The following is a 19,667-nucleotide window of genomic DNA, read 5'->3' on the forward strand; positions in this document are numbered from 1 at the left end:
TTCATGCGCCACTGAGCAACTTTCATAGGAATGAACGGGGCCCCGCCTCCGACGCTGTATCCAGTTCTCTTTATACATCCATGGACGAGCCCCCAGGAACGGCGCCGGGCTGTGAAGCTAATTTGACATGACGTCATGTGACGCTATTGGGCCCAAAAAGACTTTTTCCCCATTGACTTACATTGTGATAACTTTTTTTTGAGCATCTCAACCCCCGCGAAATGACTCTTGTATTGTTTTATCCCCATTCAACTTAGCTGGAGGGCTAAACAGGAAGTAGTCACTAGTTCGCTCGCTCTACGGGCCCAATGATCCCGGAAGATCCAGGTAATTTTATACCTAGAAGTTGAACTTTCGTGGCTTCATGCGCCTCCGACGCCGCTGTATCCAGTTCTCTTTATACATCCATGAACGCTGCAAACGAGGCGTTCAGAGCAGGTTGAAGCCCTGACTTTTGTCTTGCAGGCAGCATTTCTACATAACCTCATGTTTTTGGAACTTTGAACCATGTTTAACATCTGACATCACAAAAAACATCATACGTCCCCCCTTTTAAAAACACAGTATACGTGATCACAGAGAGGACGGGAGCGGACATAACGGAGGTTTAACCAGTCGGGCGTCCAGATGTTGCACAGTTGCAGAGATTTAGCTGTTTTCCTGCTGTCCGAGTGTCTCGGTGAGGATGGAGATCTTTATGAAAACGCTCGTGTTGATGCACGTCATTTAGATTTAGCCGGCAAAGTGTTGACGCAGTGTCTCACCGTCTTTCAAATCACATTTCATCCCTCTCTCTCTCGCTCTCTCTCTCTCTCTCTTTACATCACTGTCATTGTCTCTCTCTCTCTCTCTCTCTCTCTCTTCAGTTGAGCCAGAAGTTGGGAGACTGAAACAGCCTTTGTGAAACATTATCTATTTCCCAAGACACACACACACACACGTTGACCTGCCTCTCCCCTCTTGCTGTTTTGTTCAGTCCACACCCACACACACACACACACACACACACACACACACACACAGAGGGAGCGGATCAGTTCTTTTCCGTGGTGACAGAGGGTCATATTTCTTGCTTTGATCTTCACCTCTCTCTCTCTCTCTCTGTGTGATCCTTCACTCTCCTCTATCCAGAAAACAGAGAGACGGAGAGAGAGAGAGAGAGAGAGCATCTTCCCTCTCTGTCTCTCGCCCTGGATGGCTGACTGACTGGCTGACTGGTTGGCTGACTGGTTGGTAAGTGAAGCATGAAACCTCCTCCTCTACCCCTGAGACACACACACACACACACACACACATAATCTCACAGCCACCAAGTTGCTGGATAGAAAACGTAACAGCGATGATACTGTATACAGTTTCGCAATGGAAATAACACGACTCATGTTACATTAAACATGTTTGGAATAACATCCACCGTGAGCTGTGCTGTTATTGAAAAATAACACTCTGCAGAGGCCTCCAGAGTGCGTTATTGCCCCTTAACTGCACAGGCTGGAGGAGATTACTCTGCTGAATATGAGTGGGGGAATTTATCTGCGATGACACCAACAAGAAGCACAAGTTGTAGCTTAAAACAAGCAGAAACCAAGTAAAAATATCTGTTTTTATTATATAATAACAGTATTTGAGTATCCGATTATACAATATAATGTTCAAGAAAAAGAGACTTTTATAATAAGGTGCTATGTTGATGCAAAAAATGAAAATCTTTAATAGATTTTATGGTACAAAAAGCTTAATTTTCTCACAATTATTTCCATTATCAATTAATCGATTAGTTTGGTCCATTAAATGTAAGAAAATGGTGAAAAATCTCATTCACTGTTTCCCAGAGTCCAAGATAAAGTCCTCGAATGTCTTGTTTTGTCCCGATCAACAGTCAACAACCCAAAGATGTTCAGTTTACTGTCATTGACTAAAGAATCCAGAAAATATTCACATTTGAGAAGCTGGAATCAGAGAATTTGGACTTTCCTTTCTTAAAAAAATGATTATATTAAACGATTTATTCAATAGTTGGCGACTAATCGATTCATCGACTTATCGTTGCAGCTCTAAACATTTAACGCACACAGAGAAATACTGAATGTTGGTAAGTGTGTTTACTTCAAGGCTTGAAATGGCAATAAGTCAAAATAAAATCAAGCTTTTATGACCCTTCTTCCTCTTCAGTGAGTAAACAAGAAAACAGTTGCAGCTTCCTTGTTATTAGTCATTTGATTTGATAAACATTCCAGTTCCTATTAGTCAAAGAAATCCTGTAAACGTTAGTCAGCGATGTATTTTTTTAAACTGAAGTCATCCTTGGAAACAGTCGTCATCTGGACGAGCTCCAGCTAGGGTCAGCCATTTATTTTAGCAAAGCATTACTTTGTTATATTTGTTGAAATTCCCTTTATATCTCGACAGCAATCAATAAATCAAACGCTCTGACAATAAAAAAAGAAAAAAATCTGGCATCCGCTGCTGTCGGAGGCCTGTAAGAAGTCTGTCCAATCATTTCATGCAGGCAATGATGGCCGACCTGCCCGTCTACCAGCGTGCACTCTGCCCCCGAACTCATTAAGCATGACCGGAGTCTTCCACGAGGCGGGTAGGCAGACAAAACAACGTTTGGAGACCAGGTGAGCAGTCAGGTAGCGACAGATAGGAAGTGAAGGGACTGCATGAATTACAGAAGTATATATATCAAGAGAAAGCAACGTGCGATCGATGGACTGGTGACCGAGGAGGTTTTTGGAGGTGGACAATGAAGGAGACGCCATATCTCTGGCGGACTTCAAACAGGTGAGAGGCCGTCCTGTTTACCTTTAACTGAATGTTGCTGTGCCTTGAGAGGAAGAAAACCAGCCGACCCCAGCTGGTCGCAAACGTCTGATTTCCAGTGAAAATCTGGTTCATTTCCTGCTTCTGAATCAGAGTTGACACATAAAGTGAGGTCATCCATTCATTGCAATCTCTGATTCAGCATTTCTTATATCTTTTACTTTCCATATTGTAGGACAAACTGGCTCCGCTACAGAAGTCGCTATGAGAAGCTGAAACCTTCATAATTTAAAAAAAGTTAGACGACGATCACTTTGTGAACACTCAGTTGGTTCTTTTTTACTTTTTAGACAGTCTCAACTGGTTGCAACCTCTCGACTCTCGTCCCGAGGTGCATCTCGGAGCGTCCGTCGAGCCGTAATGTTTAACCCGTCACGGTCTGTGGGCTCATGGGAAATGCGGAACGCTAGAGGCTGAGAAAAACAACAAAACCACTACATATCAGATTGCTTTCTTATCTAAATATATGGTGTAAACGACACAACATACTGTTAAGAAAAGCAATGTTCCTTTTAAGTTATTTCTCCTTAATAATGTGAATAATGTAATTCTCAGTGGTTTTCAGACTTTTTCCCTTAAGAAACCACCATCATATCTAATTATTAGGCTTCCAAACAGCCTCAAGTTTGTTGTGTGCCTTTGTTTTGATGGTGACCAGAGGGCTGACGCAATCTCTTGACTAGTAAGCTGAGAGGAATGACAAGATGAATCTGGTGGCCGTCTGGTTGTTTTAACCACATACTTGCGTGGTGCAGGAAGACGTTATTTATCCGTCTTGCTACACCAGTTTAACAGACAGGGAAGGCTCTCTGAAAACGGCTCGTGCTCTTGTCTTGTTTAGTTTATTTACCTTTATTTTCATCTTTTCTTACATCCCTTAAAATCAAGAAGGCCCCCATGATGCTTTGGCGACCTCATAGGTTAATCCCAAGTGACATCATCAAATACTGGTCGTCTGGTTGTTTTAACCACATACTTGCGTGGTGCAGGAGGACGTTATTTACCCGTCTTGCTACACCAGTTTAACAGACAGGGAAGGCTCTCTCAGCTTTGGCGACCTCTACGTTGGGAACCAGCGCGCTACATAATAGATTAATCCAACGTGAAATCGTCAAACAATGGAGCTCACACATACAGGATTAGGAGGACTTCCAGAAATGTTAAGAGCATGATTCAGAAACCGATCAATACGACTAATAAAAAGTGTGTTTAAACAGTGTCTGATTGGTCACTGTCTGGTTGTTAACACATCTGAGCAGCCAACACACACACACACACACACACTGAGACACTGCAGCACAGTGACCTCAGCTCCCCGCCGGCCAACGCTTTAACCTTTATCAATTAACCAACAGCACAAAGCGAAGCTGAAACCAGACACACACACATACACACCACATGAAAACCTGCAAAACACACGGCAACAGAAACAATACACACAAATATCAGCGAGACACAAATGACATGAACAACACGCACACACACATAACGAAAACGGGGCGTTTGCAGGCGAATATGAACACCAACACACACACACAAACAGATGTAACCCGACCCAGTGTGACAACTGATAGCTCTGTTTGTGCTTGCTAGACAGTCGCACACACACACACTCTCTCTCTCTCACACTCACACACACACACACACACACACACACACACACAGACATACCTCAGCCAGTAGGCAAAACAACTGACTGAGTGTGTGTTTTACAAACCACTGTGCTCCATTAATAGAACTTAATGCTCCATGTAAAAGAATGAAAAACACTAAATTGATGAAAGGAGTTCATGCTGTGTGTGTTTGTGTGTGTGTGTGTGTGTTTATGTGTGTGTAGCCGCAATGCTTCACCAAACCAAAACGACTTTGCTCCCCCGTGTTGCAGACAATACGACCTCCATCATCAGTACGTGTATGTGTGTGTGTGTGTGTGTGTGTGTGTTTTGCTTTTTTCCTCCTGCATGAGTGTATGTGTGTGTGTGTGTGTGTGGGCTCTAACAGCCTGTCGTGATAAGGACAGCCCAGAATAACACTCCGACATCAGCAACCCTCCCTCCTGTCACTCACTATCGATTCTCTCTCTCACACTCACACACACACACACACACACAAAACAAGGAGGTGACAAGGAAAGCAGAACACACTCAACTCTCTCTCCTGCTCGACATTTGATAAAAAAATAACAGTTTATAAGTCAAACCTGTTAATTCGGGCGCAGAGAAATTAACACGTACGTTCAAGAGAAGCGTGTTTATACGAGGAGACGACAGGAAGTGGAATCAGTTCGTCCACCTTAATCTTAAATGTGAATATTTGCTGGTTTCTATGACAGTAAACTGAACATCTTTGGGTTGATAGAGTGTGTTTGGTTCAGTTTCTTTTCACACATATAACAACTAGAAGCCACACGGGATCGTTCACTCTGCTTACTGGTCGGACGTGTCTGTGGTGGGAGCGAGAAGGTAAACACACAGCTCGAAGCTCCAACCTGCTCAAGTATAAAAAAAAAATGCAACGTAATTCATCGCACCGGTCCGGGTCGGACCTCGGTTCATTCCTCGGCTGGCTGCTCGCTATTGTTGATCTAACTGAAGCGCACCTGGCTACGGGAGCCGTTTAGCTTAAACCTGCAGCCTTGTAGTCGGGTCAAATCAAGGTCACATCACATTCCCGACTACAAACCAACCACCACGAGAACTGGACCAGAATATAAATCCCAGTAAAATAACATAAAAAGGAATAAAAAAGAAAAACGACAACTCAGATAAAAGATGAAGTAAAGGAGAGAAAGTGAATCGAGAAAAGAGATTTAAAGGATTTAAACACTGACACGACCGCCTAGATAAAACATGTAGAAGAAGAAATTAATAAGGGGATGAAAATGGAAAGATCTTACCCACAGAAAGGTTAAGACTGGTTCTGACTATTGTAAACAAATCAACAAAAAATAATGTGAAACCTCAAGAAAATACTATAAAATACAGAATTTCCCTTCTTTTCATCCTGTTTCTCCTCACTTCTCCTTCGTCTCATGTCATATCTTCACTTCCTCTTTCTGTTTCTCCTCCTCTGCCTCCATCTTTCCTCTTTTTTTCCCCTCCTGTTTCTCTGCTATCTCCTCCCTTTCTTCTCTTCTCCTCCTCCTCCTCCTCCTCCTCCTCTCTCTTCTGGTATCCCACCCACTGTGAGCGTGGGAGTCGCTTAATATTAGAGCATTATTCACAAATACAGTTAATAGTGTGTGTGTGTGTGTGTGTGTGTGTATTTGGACAGGCGAGTGTTTACAAGAAGCAGATTTGCAACGATAAATCATTCTTAACCCCCTGGATACAATTAAAGGATCATTCCACCATATTTAACTTACTGTATGACATGTATTAATTAAATGATTAAATAAGCATGAAGAGCAGTGTTATAAAAAGGTGAATTCTGTGTGTGTGTGTGTGTGTGTGTGTGTGTGTGTGTGTGTGTGTGTGTGTGTGTCAACACCAGTTAAGTAACCAGAGAATGATGTTCATGTTCATATTTCACATTCTGCACCTCACGATTTGCAATAACGCCAACACTCAGTACAAACGCAGGAAGTAGTGTGACCTTTAGCGAGCCAGAGAGACTTTTTGTCCCATGTGTCCCATGGATCTCTGACCATGATGTTCCTCAACTTTAACAAACCGAGTGTTTAAGAAGCCCAATCATAATCAGACCTTAACCTTAGCCCCGGTCACTGAAGTAACCATCAGTTCCTCTTTTAACTAGATCTGCAACTAGTGATTAATCTGCATTACATTATTTTTGTGGATTGTAGGGGAAAAAATGCCATTCACGCTAGTTTTGCTCGACAAACGATCCAAAACCTGAAGATTTTGGACAAACTTCCCATTCCACCGGATGAGAAAATGTGTCCAAACATTTGCTTGGTACTTTATGTTAAAGAAAAACAGCAGATCCTCATATCTAAAGGAGTTGGAACCATCAAATTTTTGGCTGTTTTTGCTTTAAAACGACTGAACAGATGAGTCGATTATCAAAAAAAGTTGCAGATTAATTTACGGTTTATGGTTTCAGCTCTATCTCTAATCATCTGGATGCAAAAATATTCCATCCGCTGCATTGGAAAAAAGTATCTTTAACCAGTTTCCCCAAGTGGCAGTTGTTTCCAATCAAGGTAGCCGGTGAGGTTGCCATCTTTGTTTTGATTCAAAAACAGAGGCACATGCTTGGGAAAAGGGTTAAAAAAGTCTCTTATCATTCACCAAACTGATTATATTCTCGTCCAAATGGTTAAAAGAGTCTTTGAAGATGATGGAAAGTGACTTTCTGGGTTTTTTTAAACATTGCCGGGTTAATTATCTTTTAAATAAAATACATGAGACACACACCGAGGTATTTTAGAAATGATTTAAAGAGGGTTTTTGCAGAACGGCCCAATATCAACACTGCGTCTGTTGATAAGTTTATACGTCAGCAGGCACAATGTCAAATTTGGAGAGAAATTCAAGGGACTGTGCACCACAAAAAAAAAAAAAAAAAAAAAAGAAAAGAAAAGAGTGCTGTTCTTCCAGAGCAAACAAAGATCAGGAATATTTTGTGACAGCAGGCAGTAAAAGGAGTGAACAGCCAACAAATCGGGGAGGAAAACTTCCAACATGAGAGCATGAGATAACGCAGATGGAAAAGGTCGGTAAATACACCCCGAAAACTTTTTTTTTTTTTTTTAATCAAACATGTCATCAGAGTTGCATAAAAAAAAAGTTTATTTACTCCTGCAAAAGTTGGAGGCATTTCTTCTCAAAGGGGACAAACAAGTGAGGTAAAAGTCCACGTCATCGGCTTATTGTTTATTTCTGCACGAGATAAGAAAGTTGTGTTAGCAATTTGACGAATCTTAAAGACGCTGAATCAAAAAAACAACAAATTCCTCTTATCTCATGCTCAGAAACACACAGAATAAACTTTTAGAGGGTCCTGATGTGTGATGAGATCTGAACTCGTCCGCTTTTAAAAAGGTCATTTAAAAAGCCTGCGGCACACACAGAGTTGATGTCATCTCCTTTTAAATAAACAAATTGTTTAATTTTCCAACTTTAGCCGGACGTACGGGAAGTTTTTCACTCCTTTTTTTTTTACATATCGAAGTAGAAAACAACATCAAGAGGGTTATAAATTAAAAAAAAACAAAAACATGTGCTGTAATATTGACAAAAATCGGCGCCAGAGGTACAAGTGGATGTAAGTGGTCGTTGCTTTTACACACACACACACACACACACACACACACAGAAACACAAACACACACATGGTTACCGAGAAGACGAAGTATGCAGAATCCCAGTGGGAGTTTTCTTTCTTTCTCTTTCTTTTTTTTTTTTTGGAGCTTTTAATTTTTCCTTTCTTTTCCCAGAGACTAACATCATGAGAGAGAGAGAGAGAGAGAGAGAGCGAGCATTAGTAAAGAGTGAGAGAGAGAGGCATTAGAGGAATGTCAATATGATTGGAGAGAGAGGGGGAGTGTGTGTTCGCTGTGCGTTCGACAACAATAGCTCTCCAGCCGTGTTGTTCCATGTGCATTCACATGATTCATTATTACCCCTGACATGTACCGCTGTGTGTATATATGTGTGTGTGTGTGTGTGTTTGTGAGAAAGGGAGAAGACAAGAAGACACACACACACACACAGAGTGATTGAGACGAAGAGACAGAGGAGAGAGAGAGAGAGAGAGAGGTGAAAGACGGAGGGAGATAAAGAAGGAGAGACAATTAGCCAGAGACAGAAATACACCATTGATGATGTGTGTGTGTGCCGAGATAGGGAGGGGGTGAGAGACTGAAGGGTGAGATTAGAGGGAGAAAGTGATAAAAAAAAAAAAAAGAGTCAAAAATAGCAAAAGACAAAATGAGAAAGTGATACAGAAACAGAAAAAGAGAAGGAGGCGGAAAAACAGGGACAGGAATGAAAATGTCACGCTTAATAAACTGTAGACTGTGTGTGTGTGTGTGTGTGTGTGGTCACCGAAAACACACACACACACACACACACACACAGAGGTCACTCTCCGACAATCCAGCGACTCCACGGCAACACAATACACTGTTAATTATTAGCTGACACTGAACAACTGCCACCTAAAAAACTATCACTTTCATCCTCAGAGAGACACTGCAGCCCTGACGTGAAACTCCAGGACCTTTCAAGGAGTTTCCAGAAATAAGTCCAAGCGCTTCCATGAAGCTAAACCTCCTCCTCCTCTTCCTCCTCCTCCTCCTCCTCCTCCTCCCTGGTTTGTTGATGTTGTTTTTACAACAAATATGTCAAACTACTGCGTTTAATCATGTGAAGTGACTCATCTGTTTCAGGTTTTTTTTAATCACAAAAAAGGACCAAAGGATCCATCAATAAATGTTAAAATCTTGAAACAATGCCTCTGTGTTTTGGAGTAACTTATCTTTTATATGTTTTAAATATCAGCAGATCTTTCCTTGACTTTTTTTTCCGTCTGGAAACAAGCCTTCAATGAAAAGGAATTCAGTGACGGTGGAAGATATCAGAGAGATTTCATGCAACAAAAAAAAAAAAAAAAAAAGAGCTTAAATGATGTTTTCTCATCAGGACAACAGAGCAAATATAAACAGATTCACTCTGGTCTGACGTCGAAGGATGCGAAGGTGTCGGGAGTTTCTATCTGTCTGTTGTGACACAGCTTGCTTTATTCTCACCTCAGTCAGGATGTTATCGGTTTGTTTGAGAGTTATGACGAATGCAAAGACTTTTCCCACGAAGAAACGAGACCTCTGCGCTTTTCAAAAACGCTCGTTTTACGCAAAAAAAAACACAAAACAAGTAAAGAAAATCCTTCTGTTAAATAATACTTTGCTTCAATCTCCCTCTGGTGCACGTAAAACACACTTTTTTGCATTTAAGCACTTTGACATCTGTGAAAAAGAAACAGAAATCTGCAACATTTAAAGGAAATTAGAGACTTTTTTTTTAAATTCTAAACTGTCTCAGGAAATGTGTTTTTGCACACACAACAAAAAAAGCGAGTTTTCATGTAGAAGTGAAGCCTGAAACGAAGCTGTGACTGAAAGTTTGAGAGTTTTCCTGTTCAGATAAGATGATGTCAGCTCTCGTCTCAGGTCGGTTTTGTCTTTTTAACGTTAAAGATTTATAAAATAATGACATATTTACAGATGTGTTTCGCCTTTCTTTTCAAAACGGAGACTCACGGGGACGTCGCTTTGGTGTTTTTATTTAAAAAAAAAAAAAGGTTAAACGGAAAAACGGTGAACGAGCAGGTGACAGGTAGACGTACAGCAGGTCTGCACACACACACACACACACACACACACACACACACACACACACACACACACACACACACACACACACACACACACACACTCGCAGGCTGGCTGGTGAGACATAAAGTAATGGATTATGTGTATGAGAAGCTTTTCCATCACTAAAGTCAACAGAACAAAAGCTGCAGGTTGTTTGCTTTGTGTTTGTTTGCCGTCAGTGTCGTGGTTTTTTGTTTTGTTTTTTTCTTTATTATTTTGCCAAAAACACCAAACTAATATTCATTTAGCAGCACAAACACACATCAAGCCTCCGCAGTCGACTTCAGACAATATAAGTGAAATAAAGACTGATAACAAAACAGGAAAAAAATCAAGAAAAATAAAGTCAGTGAGCTTATAATAAATGTTTGCATGGATTTCATACAAATATCACCACAAAACTGTCATTTTCTAAAGGAAATATTACAGCAATATCATAGTGATGCAAGCAGAGATTAACTACCTCTAACTTAATAATAGGAACACTATTAAAATAGTACACAAATGTTGCCAGAATTCAACTCCCAGGAGAAATATTATCAGATTATTATACTGTTAACATGACCTAATGAGCCCATGTTGAAATCCTATTAAAAGAGTATATTATAGGGCTGTTTGGGTAAACTGAGACTCATTATAGGGCTCAATTGAGATCAAAATATATTAGAAAAGTCATTAAATGATCAATGATTATTAATGTCTCTTCATCATCACAGTCATACTGTAAGTATCTGCTGTTAAATGACAGAAAATGTGACTTAAATCAGACATATTGCCTCTGAAACTATTACAGGAGCAGAAACAGATAGTATAAGTTGTTATTGAGTGTCTCAAACACACCTGAACAGCATTTAAAGATCATTAAAGTTGGAGCCACTGATTCACTTTAAATATCTGCTTAAAACTATAGAAACATTGATGGAAATGAAGCCTTTAATATTATAGAAATGTGTGTGTAAAGTCACTTTTATCCTCACAAACACACCGAGAAGTTCTTGAGAAATCTACTCAATCGACGCCGTCCTGTTCCACGATAGTTGTGGAGACTTTTAAGGGGGGGGGGGGGAACATCTTAAATAAGAAAAGTGATTAAAACATTCACCGACCTGGCGCTGGTGCAGTCCTGGTACAGCGTCTCGAAGTCCTTCCTGGAGATGAGCTTGCAGCGGTTCACGCCGGGCTGGATGGCGCCGAGCCCCCGCAGGACGCGCACCTGCTCCACGGTGCACACCACCGGCGAGATGTCCAGCCTCTTCAGCTTGGTGTAGACTGTGTGCAGCCCTCCCACCAGGTGCTTCAGGAAGAGGTCGAACACCTGCGGCAGGCAGATCAGCTCCTGGCCGTCCACGCTGAAACTGGCCACCTTCACGCCGTGCACCTCCACCAGCTTGCACTCGCTGCAAAGACCGGGACTGGAGGAGGTCTGCGCCAAGCCGGGAGAACCGGGGGTCAGGCCGGCTGTGCTCAGCGAGCCGAGCCCGCCGAGCGGACCCAAAGCGGCACCGCCTCCGGACACCAGCGGGGCGGCGCCGCCGTTGCCCAAGCCGGCCAGCGCGCCTCCTGGTCCGGGTAGGAACGCGCTGAGCATGCTGCTGGTGAGCCGCGGAGACGGAGACAAGGAGTGTGAGTGAGAGTGGGAGTTGGAGTTGGTGTGCGCCGGGCTGGAGGTGCCGGTGGAGGCGACGGAGGTGAGGAGCGCGTCCGGTGCGGAGCGGTAGAGCGCGGCCGGAGTAGGGGCGCCCGAGCCCGGCGAGAGGAGCGGAGGAGAGCCGGGGAGTGACATGGAGGTGGTAGTGGTAGTGGTGGTGGTGGTGCTGGAAGAAGTGGAGAGTGGTGAAGGCGCACACACACTCTCTCCTTCTGTCTCTCCCGTTCACACACACTCACACACACACTTTCCTCAATCTCTTTCCAACTGGGAAAAACACTTGTGCCTCTTTTCTCCTTTTTTTTTTTTTTTCCTCCCTCTGACTTTTTCCAAATTCTCTTTCTGTTTCTTCTCTTTCCTCCTCTTCTTCTTCTTCTCTCTATCCAGATTAGGCTCTCACTCTTGTTTTCCGTGCGTGGAAAGCGGACTGTCCGGTCTGTGCGTAAAAGCTACTGGATCGGACTCCAGGTCAGCCCCCCGTCCGGGACCCGCCTCCTTCCATACATGACCGACAGCCGACTGAGCCAATCACTGAAGACTCTCAGCAGGACTGAGCATGTGATTGGTGGAGAGAGAGTGGGAGGACTTTATTACACCCCATTGATGTGTGTGAGTGTGTTTGTGTGTGCGAAGGGTATCGGTCAGATCTTTCGTTTTGCTGTTTCATAAACTTTCTCACGAGCTGCTTGATTCGCTTAAATGGGAAGTTTTTATTTTCCTTCATCCTCACTTTTTTCTTTTTTTTGAGGGGGGAAGGGGGGCTCTGCAACCCCTTGCCCCGTGCACGCGCGCATGTGTGTGTGTGTGTATCCGTGTGTGTGTGTGTGTCCAGTAATGGCTCACATGCGAGCTCTGGTGGCGAGAGGGACGCATGTTCTTCACACACTGACCGCTGATCAGTGAACAAGTGGTCATTTAAAAAAAAAAAAAAAAAAGAAGAAGAAGAAGTGAGGAAAGGAGGGATTAGATGGGAGGGAGGAAAGAAAGAAAGAGAGGGAAGGAAGTGAGGAAGGATGGAAACGAGGAAATGACACGAGGAGATAATTTATATGACAAAAGAAGAAGAAGAAGAAGAAAGGGATTAAATGGGAAAAGAATAAGAGGAGAGATCATTGTGTAGCACCAGAGAGAATTAATTACTAGTGTGTGTGTGTGTGTGTGTGTGTGTGTGTGTGTGTGTGTGTGTGTGAGCAGTGAAATGGGATTGAGTGGTGTGGATTACAAACAGATGAGGTTTTATAATCCCATGTAATCTCATTACACAGGGAAACCCTGACTGACTGACTGACTGACTGAATGAATGAGTGAAAGAGAAAGTTGACTGAGTTTAACATTCAAGTTTAGTGTCGTAGAGCTTCTTCACAGTCGTGTCTAATTCACTTCTGCTTCATATAAAGGTACAAATTCTCGGTTTTTCTGGTAATATTAAAGGACAAGTTCACAGTTTTTCAAGTCTGTTGTAAAACAACGGTCAGGTGCCCATATTTACAATAAAACCGGTTTGCTTACTGTCATCATTCCTCCTCTTCATACTGGACATTAATACAATGCAAGTGATGCGGGACAAAATCTACAGTCCTCGTTTTAAGAAGAAATATTTAAAAGTTTATCTGAAATGAGGCAAGTTGATATCTTCCAGATGCAGAGTGAGGGTGCACGGAGATGGGAAATAAGTCTAGAGAGATGAGAACATGAAGAACAACTTCATCAGGGTCGTCATAAAACACATTACAAACACCATTGACAACCAATCATATACATCCAGACACATATCAGCCAATGGGGCGTCTACAGAGATGGTTTGGATGTATGGTCATGTGGTTTCAGGCCAATCGTTGACCAAGAAGGGACATGGGTGACGCCATATTTGGTCCATTAACTAGAAAGGTGCAACTAGTGGGTGGTACTTGAGGTTTTTGTTCATCCAAAAAGTTGATATCTTCCAAAATTATTATGTTTTTTAGTATAAAACTTCCCTGTTGAGCTGCAGTGGAAGGATGTTCATTGGTCACAAAAAGAGGGAATTTTGTAATAAAACGACTTTGTAGAATAGGTAATTACTCCATAAAGTTACCACTTTTGTATGTAGAATCTATAATCCACACATTTATTAAGGCGGACGGATGATGCTTTTGTGATTTTCTGTTACTTTTATGCTGTTATGATGTCGGATATCGATGTTAAACATGATAAACAAGTTCCAAAACTTGAGATTAAAGTCTGTAGAAATGCTTCCTGCAGCTCAAAAGCTGCTCTGAACGCTTCATTTGCAACATCTTTTTCTACTTTTCCAACGTCAGATAGTCACGTGATTGGTTGCTAAGGTTGTTGCTATGTGTTGTAGTTGCATATTTCGGGGTCCTTGAAAAAAACAGGAGCTAAAACGGCCTGTTTGAGACAGAGACTGAACCGAGTGAGATTAAAGAGCCAGTTTAAGATAAATAAATAGTTTTTTTTTAGCAGTAAACAATGCAAAGAACATTCCCATACAGCCCCAGAATATAAATATAGACCTTTAAATGTGCATGATTCGTCCCCTTTAAAGGCAGCAAAAGTTGGTCCCAGGCTTACTAAAACGAGAACAAACTGCTGTGTCTGTTAAAGAGCAGCAAGGATTAATCGAGCAATAGAAAATGTATCTGCTACTGTTATGATATTGGTTGTTTTAGTCATTTTAGCCTCTCAACTGTGAGAATTTGAGGCTTTTCTGTGTCATAAATGACAGTTAACTGAACATCTTTGGATTAAGAAGGTAGAACAAGACATTTGAAGACGTTACCATGACCATTTCTGATATTTTATAGACAATAAATGAAAAAATAATCATCAGATTCATTGATAAATAAAAATAGTTGTTAGCTGCAGCCTTGGTCTATTATTTGTGTCATTACTACTCAATGATAAGAGCATCTTTCCTTGCTGGAGAGGAGACAGGTGAAGGGGGGAAAAAAAAGGAGGTCAAGGAGATATGAAAAGGTGAGAAAGTGGCAAAAGCAAAGGTAAGACAAAGTAAGAAAGAGTAGAAAAGGATAAAGAGATGGAGGGAGGAGAGTCACAGAGACATGAGGGCAATAATTTGTCTCTCAGGGCTAATAATGATCAAACTGATGCCGGACTCGGAGAGAAAGACGAAGAGGGAGACAGAGAGAGATGAGGTCTTAGTGGAGGTGAATATCTCTCAGCGGGGTTATAATGACCGATATGAACTTGGGAGTTGGACTTTGGGATGAGAGAGCGAGAAAAAGAGGAAGAGGAGCAAACAGAGAGAGAGAGAGAGATGGGGGGGGGGGGGGGTAAAAAAAAAGAGGGAGGAAGAGGTGACAAGAGAGGGAGAGAGGACAGAAGTGGAAAAACTTGTCTGCAGAATCCCCCCGAGAGGAAGAGTCCGATGTTCTACACAAAAGGCCATTTTGCTTTTTTTTTTTTTTCAACCCATTAAATAACTCAACCTGCCACATGTCGGTACAGTTTTTCTCTCCGGGGGGTAAAAAGACGGACAGAAACTTACCAGCATGATGAGACTTAGTTTCACGCGACGATATTCCTCCAGAAATGTTAGTTTTTATGGATATTGTGCTTTTAAAATAAGTTAAAAACAGTTTGAAGGTTTATCAAAGAGACGCTGTTGAAGCTGCTGCAAAACTTTTAATGTGAGAGAAAAATAATGGTTCAGAAAGTGACTCAAAACTAAAAACTCAGCAATTTCCTAACACTTAAGTTAATTCTATTTCAAATGTATTAATACTTAATCACGTTGCTTTGTTTCAGCGCAGTCTTTAGGTTGCTTTTCCATCATCCTTCATGGACTAAAAGATAATTATTGATTGCGAGGGGCACGAGGTTTAACTTTCCTCGGGACATTTTTTTGTCAGACTGCCAAAAATAATTGTGTACGTGCGCTCGTTCACTATCGCTCGCTTTTTCTCTTTCATAAGACACACGTCTGCACACACACACACACACACACACACACACACAAAGAGCCTGAGTCTGCAAAATGTTACTGTACTGAATCTGCATTTCCTGACTTGCCTGAAACCGGACTTGTGTCATGATTTTTTCTCTGATTTCTACATTTTGTTCTATTTATAGACTACTTAACTATACATCTGAGACCTAAATTAATTAATATGTACAGTCACAAACAAATCAGTTGGACGAGCTGCAGCTAATTTAGCTTATAAGTAATGTTCATGTCTTGATGACACATGCATGTAAAAGGGGAGAGATGGCATTAAATAGTTAATATTTCTCTCACTCATTTCAAAGTTTAATGTTTGTATTGATTACAGAACATCTTATTAACTAAACTCAACTGTTACTGACACTTTGGTTCTTCTTTTAAAAAAAAAAAAAGGACCAGATGTTTTAATTTGCTTTTGGGAGGAATTTTACCAACAGTAATAAAGTTGTTTAATTAAAACAGCAGGTCTGAACAACAATCACAAATTAGCGAATACCACCTAATGCTTGAACACCACCACTACTGCTGCTGCTAGGCAACAATGTGTACAGCTTGAAGTTGAGGGTTGCCAGATCATCAGGTCGAGTATCCTCCACATCCTGCTCTTTCACTCTTTCTCATAATAGCAATATTATATTATAATAACAATATATTATATATAATAGCATAAAAGTGATAATAGTTGTTTTTTTTTGCAGAAAACACAGAAACCTGGCAACTCTGCAGAGATCTGGTTAATATTACATGGAGTTAGATTGTTTGAGATAAAAGTATTGATTGGGACAATCCAGCAACATGTCCAAACCTAAATCTACACCCATGATTGATTGATTTGTACCCATTTGTAAAAAAAAAAAAAAAAAAAAAAAAAAAAAAGTTGTCTTAGCACTTGTAGAGGAGATTATGATTGTGTTTGTGAACAATAAGTGAATTTCCATCCAGCTGTTTTTATTTGAATTTGCGCATCAAAGAATCTGAGTGGAAACGCAGAAAATGTGAAAAAAAATACCTCAAAGTATCACAAATTAGTGTTTGTGCTTTGGTGAAGTGGAAAAGTTGGTGCATTGATAAAAGCAAAATGTGACAAACTGCATTGGAAACAGATTTGGCAAATAAATTATGACGTACGTGAAGCATGTTTCCGTTCCACTGAAGAAATACATTAAACTAACATAAATGTTATATTTCCATCATGTTTTCATGTTATTTTTCACAGTTTGAGGTTTGACTGCTGCTGTTTTAGTGACATCATCTTGTTGCACCTGCTTCTTCTGAAATGGTTCAATGGCACCAACTGGAAAAATAGCACCACAGCTGTTTTTGAATTTTTTTTGCTGATTTTCTAAAAATATGGTTAAAATTTTGCGATGTTTTGGATGGAAACCTAGCTAGTGATAGAGGTCTTAACAGGCTCACTTGGTTCCAAGTGAACCAATACGTATCGTGTCATCATCATCAGCGGAGAGGAGCAGGAACAAGGACATTTCGTTAGCTGCAAGTTAGGAAATGTTAGCATGCTGACGTTAGCATTCAGGTTAAAGCGTAGCAAGTGTTTTTCTCTCTTCTTGTTATCATTTGGACAGGCGTCCTCGATAAGGTTAGCATGATAGCGCTACAACCAAAAACAAGACTGTGAAGTGTCCAAAGCTTCTTTAAAAGCAGCATTGTTTTCTTTTAACAGTCAAGAGCTAGACATGACTAGCTAGCATATTTGTCATCATTTCATTTGATCTGTTTTGTGTAAAGTTGGATCATACTGACTGCAGAGTATCCAAAGAGTTATGGTTCACTTTTAACAGTCAATAAGTAAATAAGAGGACTAACCAGCATTTAGCATTTTAGCATTTCATTTAGCTAACGGGGAAAAAGCAACAGCGTCATACTGGCGGAGAGAAACGTTCACACGGATATCAGTAGCTTGCTTGTTGCTTAGTCATCATATTGAAGAATTCAGTGATGAGGTGCTTTATTGGAGCAATTCAGTGTTTTCATGGAAATTACACGACGTAATGTTGAAATCTTTGTTTTTGCTTTCACCGTTCAAACATCCAGCATGGTGTTCCTCTCCCACTGTTATCTCTGTTTATCACTCTTTCCTCCTGAAAACCACATAAGCGACAGCAGGGAGGGGAAATAATGTCATTTATCAATGAAGAGAAACTCCCAGGGTGGCTGTAGGATGTACAGTGTCACTTGACAATGATGTATGTTTGAGGAAAGTTACCTGGACTCTGACTGAACTAAAGGAGGTAACAGTAAAGTTTGACAATGATGTATAAATAGAGTGATTGGGTTTATTGTGGATTAAGAAACATGTTTCTCTTAGCTTACTTTTAGTCGGTGAAGCTAAAACTAAATCACATTTCTCATAATGACAGAATAAATGAAGGTTTTCTGCTGTGGCTGGCCGTGGTTCAGCGAGTGATTTTCTCCATTTTAGCCAATCACTTCATCCTGTTTTTGATTACAAGTGATTTCTATCAAGTCAGCTGATAATCTTCTACATTGGGAACTAAAGCTCCATTATAATGATTGTTATCATAAGTCTTTGTGAATGTTTCAGCCTCCTTGTCTCACAAACAGTGAGGGAGAAAAAAAAAAAAGGCTCCTCAAGTAAAAAACTTTGGATTTTTGAGATTTTTTTACTGATGCTTTAGAAACCCAAGAGCATAAAAAGCAGAAGACAAATATCCATCGTTTCTACTATATATATATATCTGCTGAGACTGTCCACACCAGGAAAACAGCAGCATTGGTAATTTATTTAAAAACTTCCAAATAAGGGGTGCACATTGTTGCCTTTAACGCTCTGGAAACATCCGCCGATACCTAAAGCGAACGCTAGCTTAATGGGAACACCTGGAGAGAGCAGCAGGTGAGCCAACCGTCAATCGCAGCTGTCAATCAACGCCCACACGGCAGACATCAAAGTTACTACAAGTCTTTAACGGAGCAATTATTTTTCAAAATGACCACCAGCACGCTTATTAGAGGGCTTAAATTTAGCAAGTGAGACCATAATGACTGGTGGAAACAAAATGATTGACTTTCTAGAGAGAAGTTGACGCTTTGTGAACGGGAGTCGGTCGGAGCATCTAGCGGCCGTCGTCGGCATCGCACTTTAACTTCCACACTGGCGTCACTCTCAAGCCCGAGGTAACTGCCGCTCGGTGAAAGGCCGCGATTTGTGGCTGCAAAACACTCACGTTCATGGGACGTACGGAGGAAAGAAAGGGGAAATAGAAAGATAAGGAAAGGGAAATAGAGAAAGAAAATGATTGAAAAAGGGAAGAAAAACAATAGAAAGAAAATAAAAATAGAGGGAATAAAAAGAAGAAAAACTACTAAAAAATAGAGAAAAGAGAGCAAGAGAGAGGGAGAATATTTTAGACTCAAGTGTTAGGTGACATTGGTCTGCAGGCTTTTTATAATTTTCTTTTTTTTTTTTATCCACTTTGGGACAAAAACATGAATGAGAAAGAGCCGCAGGCTGTGTGAGTGTGTGTGTGTCTTTTCAAACTCTTGTGTCACACACACACACACACACACACACACACACACACACTGCTGCTGTATCTGAGCCATCACTAGAGGCCATCAGGATTTATTTAGCTTTTATTTATACAAGCTTAAAGTCAAACCATCCATCTCACACTCAATAGCCCCCAGCTTTCATTACTGTGTGTGTGTGTGTGTGTGTGTGTGTGTGTGTGTGTGTGTGTGTGTGTGTGTGCGGGCAGCAGATGACATTGCGTGCATGTAAGCAAGTTTGTGTTTGTGATGATATACAGTAATTCTGAAATGACGTGTGTGTGTGTGTGTGTGTGTCTGTGTGTCTTTTCCCATCATCCTCGCTACCTCCAGCGATGATGTTGACGACGGCGGCGCAA

The 19,667-nt window shown here is 41.2% G+C and overlaps 1 protein-coding gene across 5 annotated transcripts in view; it reads right to left on the reverse strand.

Annotated features, from left to right (window-relative positions):
- Nucleotides 1-19,667, reverse strand: part of dachb (dachshund b) — a 133,596-nt gene that overhangs the window by 102,404 nt on the left and 11,525 nt on the right. For 3 of the 5 annotated variants that reach the window (XM_042400662.1, XM_042400661.1, XM_042400658.1), the window contains exon 3: nucleotides 11,272-13,488. In XM_042400662.1, the coding sequence (XP_042256596.1) occupies nucleotides 11,272-11,948 (677 nt within the window). In that variant the 5' untranslated portion in view covers nucleotides 11,949-13,488. The remainder of the gene's footprint in view (nucleotides 1-11,271; nucleotides 13,489-19,667) is intronic. The other 2 variants (XM_042400659.1, XM_042400660.1) reach the window with 1 other exon arrangement.

The sequence above is a fragment of the Thunnus maccoyii genome, chromosome 22, assembly GCF_910596095.1.
Source record: "Thunnus maccoyii chromosome 22, fThuMac1.1, whole genome shotgun sequence".
Lineage (NCBI taxonomy): Eukaryota > Metazoa > Chordata > Actinopteri > Scombriformes > Scombridae > Thunnus > Thunnus maccoyii.